Genomic DNA, 3,160 nt, shown 5'->3' on the forward strand with positions numbered 1-3,160 from the left:
GCTCTTTGTGCTGCTGAAGAGAGAGCCCCCCCTCGCAGTTTCTAGGAATAAAGGTATGGCACCGACTCCTTCCCTCGGCTCATCCCCTCCGGTTTGCTCCCGGGGGGTCTGCGCAGAAATGCAAAGCCCCGCTTCGAGTCCTATTGAAAAAGTTAAGATTTGATTTACTTTATTTTTTTTTTTTGCTAATGGTTCTGGTTCTAATTGACAATAATCGATTCTGAGGTATCTTTCACCTAGATATGTTTTCAATGCTTTTTTAGTGCTGAAAGTGGCTTTGAAATCGTTTTGAATAGATCTCTTACTAGCTTGTGTTCTGTTGGCGTTGTACGTATATGTGTAGGTGTAAGACACCCCCTCTCCCCAAAAAAGAAAACAACAAACACCGCACCCTGGAAGTGAAGTCCAGTTCTGGACCCCCCGTGTGCATTTTTACCGTGAGTCATTTTCTGTTAGCCGAAGTGGATCCAGGCATGAGTCTTGTGTCACTGAACTGTTCAGTACACAGATTTCTGGTAAATCTCAGCTACTCAGGTCACATTCTCGGTCAGTGTTGGAATAAGAATTTCAAGTTTGATAGATTGATATCTGTGTGCTGCTGGGATTTTATTTGGGAGACCACAGATGACCTTCAGCTTTGAGGATCAACTTTGACCATAATTCTCAACTTTGACCATAATTCTCAACTTTGACCATAATTCTCAACTTTGACCATAATTCTCAACTTTGACCATAATTCTCAACTTTGAAATGAATTCTCAACTTTGACCATAATTCTCAACTTTGACCATAATTCTCAACTTTGACCATAATTCTCAACTTTGACCATAATTCTCAACTTTGACCATAATTCTCAACTTTGACCATAATTCTCAACTTTGACCATAATTCTCAACTTTGAAATGAAAAATAGAAGTACCTTTCCCCCCCTCCTCCACCTCCCTGACCAGCTTCAAGGTTTTTAAGTGAATGGGCTTCTATATTCCTCGTGTCTCTCATGTAGCTAGCTCAAGAGGACTACTCATGGGTCTAAGTTTAGGTGTGTGTTGGAGACTTTGCAGGGTTGACGGCAGGTTGATGAAGAGCCAGGAGAGATTTCCTTTATAAAAGAATAAAGTTGTGGCTTTTTACTTGAGCTGAATCATGTTCGTGTCTGTTTTTCAGTCCTGGAAAGTATCTTGTATCTCTGATTCTGGCCCCAGTGCTTTCTGGGGAGGGTGGCATGGTAGGCTGGTCCTGTGTCCCTGGGAATGACTCTCGGAGGTGGTTTGGTTTTCTAGAGCTGCTGAGTTTTGCTGAATTCAACCCTTGCACGATTTAACGTCTGTTCTGCAGAGCCTGTAATCCGAGGACTGCCTGCGTCTGTGCTGGTGGGGTGTGTGGGTGTTGAGAGCTCAGCTGTGCCTGGGATGGCTGATGCTGCTCTGGGTCCTGGAGTCGCACATTAGCAAAATATGAACGCAGTCTCTGTTAACAGCTGCTCTGAGTCTGTAGGAAAATCAAATGCTGAGACTGAACTGCTTACCCTGAAACTGCTTTTTCTTCCAGGGAAAATGCTGCATGAGATTAAAAGCATTGTCATTGAGGAACCAAAGTACTGGCTGGATGTCATCTCTATATGGAGAAACCTTCATGGATGTGAGGGGAAAAATGATGATGTCTCTCAAGAAAACCAATTGCCTCTCAAGAGAAAATCAGAAGAAGGGGCAAATACTGCAACTAAAAAGCAGAAAACGGAACAAGTGAGAGAGACTGTATATGAGGGGTATCCGGCGGGAGCTGATGAGAGGTGTGTGGTACCAGAGAGAAAGAGCCATCAGGACTGCTGGCCTGAAAGCAAGGGTTCCTTAGAAGACCCTTCCAAAAGCAGTGGAGAGAAACCTATTGCGAGTGAGCAGCTTAGCTTCAGTTTCAGAGTTTCTTGTCGGTGTAGTGGAGCGGTTGCCAAAATACTTCCTTCGCAGGTATGCTAAAGAATCTGTGTTTTCAAAGAATTTCACAAAGGTGAATGGAGATGTGTAGTTTATTTGTCATTTCAATTGTGTGTTGTATGTTTTAGAATAACAAACTGATCTAAGCTTTTTTTGTATTTTCTCAAAAAAGCCCTTAACCTGCATTTACCTTAAACAAGTGGAAATACAAGGGCTCTTGTTAATTTCTGGGTACCCTTAGCCTGACTGTTTTTCAACTCAATGCCTTTTATTGAGGATAAGTAAAGGTAAGAGGTTGAGGTGGAACCTGAGGAGCAACCCTCTAGTAGTTTACAGCTCCTTAAAGGGCCATTGCAAGGATGATGGAGCCAGACCACTCTCAGTTGTGACAGACAGTGTAGGAGAAGGGGCAGAAGCCCGAACTTGCAGCTTCCATGGGATCTGGTTGAGTATTGGGGAGAAGTAGTTCCCCAGGAGGATGGTGCAGCCCTGGGCTGTGTCCTGGGTGAAGTGGATCTCGGTCCTTGGGAGAGAGTGGTGGTAGAGAGACTTCCAGGGGCCCTTTCCATCCAGCACTGTTCTCATCTATTCTATCTTTCTATTGTAAGGAAAAGAAAAAACTAAAAACTCAAACCCTGTGTAGCTGCAATTTATGAGGATTTTTCTTACTTGAAGGTAACAGTAGTTTAACTAGATTTCTTTTTTTGTTTCTACTAAAGCTAGTACCTTGGGAAGATGGGATACATAAGCCTGCCAACAAGAATGTTTGCTTAAATTTGTGCTGTGCATTTGAACTCTCCTACTCTGAAGGTAGTCGGAGCTTTCTAGATGCCATAAAAGCATTAAAACTGTGAGTTGCAGTTGTGCATTCACAGGTTTTCTCTTAGGTAATCTAGCTTAGAGCTATCGGAGAGATTTTGTGCATGATATATGATTCTAAAATGATGGCAACTGTTGTTGTACCTTGACCAAGACTTGAAGTTCAGCCTCCCGCACTGCAGTTGAGTGAGAGTAATTTTGTCCTGCGGTGTGTTTGCTCTGGCCCTTGCTTGGCTGTGCCCTGTTGTACCTCTTCTGGTCTTTGTCCAGGTTGTTCTCCTAGGGATAGAGAGACGCTTTCTTTTCCCAAGTGTTTACGAGGATTGTGCAGTCAAGGATGTGAGCCATAGTGTGCTTAATTCTGTTCTTTTTCCTGCCTGTGACTGTTCTTCCCCCTTGCAGGAGACACG

At 43.5% G+C, this 3,160-nt stretch overlaps 1 protein-coding gene across 1 annotated transcript in view; it reads left to right on the forward strand.

Moving 5' to 3' along the window:
• Nucleotides 1-4: 4 nt before the first annotated feature.
• The window catches only part of THUMPD2 (THUMP domain containing 2), a gene marked incomplete at its 5' end in the record, with an annotated part of 10,283 nt that continues 7,127 nt past the window's right edge, over nt 5-3,160 (forward strand). Inside the window, 3 exons of the mRNA XM_009699146.1 lie at nt 5-53; nt 1,549-1,964; nt 2,406-2,436. Of these exons, the coding sequence (XP_009697448.1) occupies nt 5-53; nt 1,549-1,964; nt 2,406-2,436 (496 nt within the window). The remainder of the gene's footprint in view (nt 54-1,548; nt 1,965-2,405; nt 2,437-3,160) is intronic.

Source organism: Cariama cristata, unplaced genomic scaffold (assembly GCF_000690535.1).
Source record: "Cariama cristata isolate BGI_N322 unplaced genomic scaffold, ASM69053v1 scaffold20004, whole genome shotgun sequence".
Classification (NCBI taxonomy): domain Eukaryota; kingdom Metazoa; phylum Chordata; class Aves; order Cariamiformes; family Cariamidae; genus Cariama; species Cariama cristata.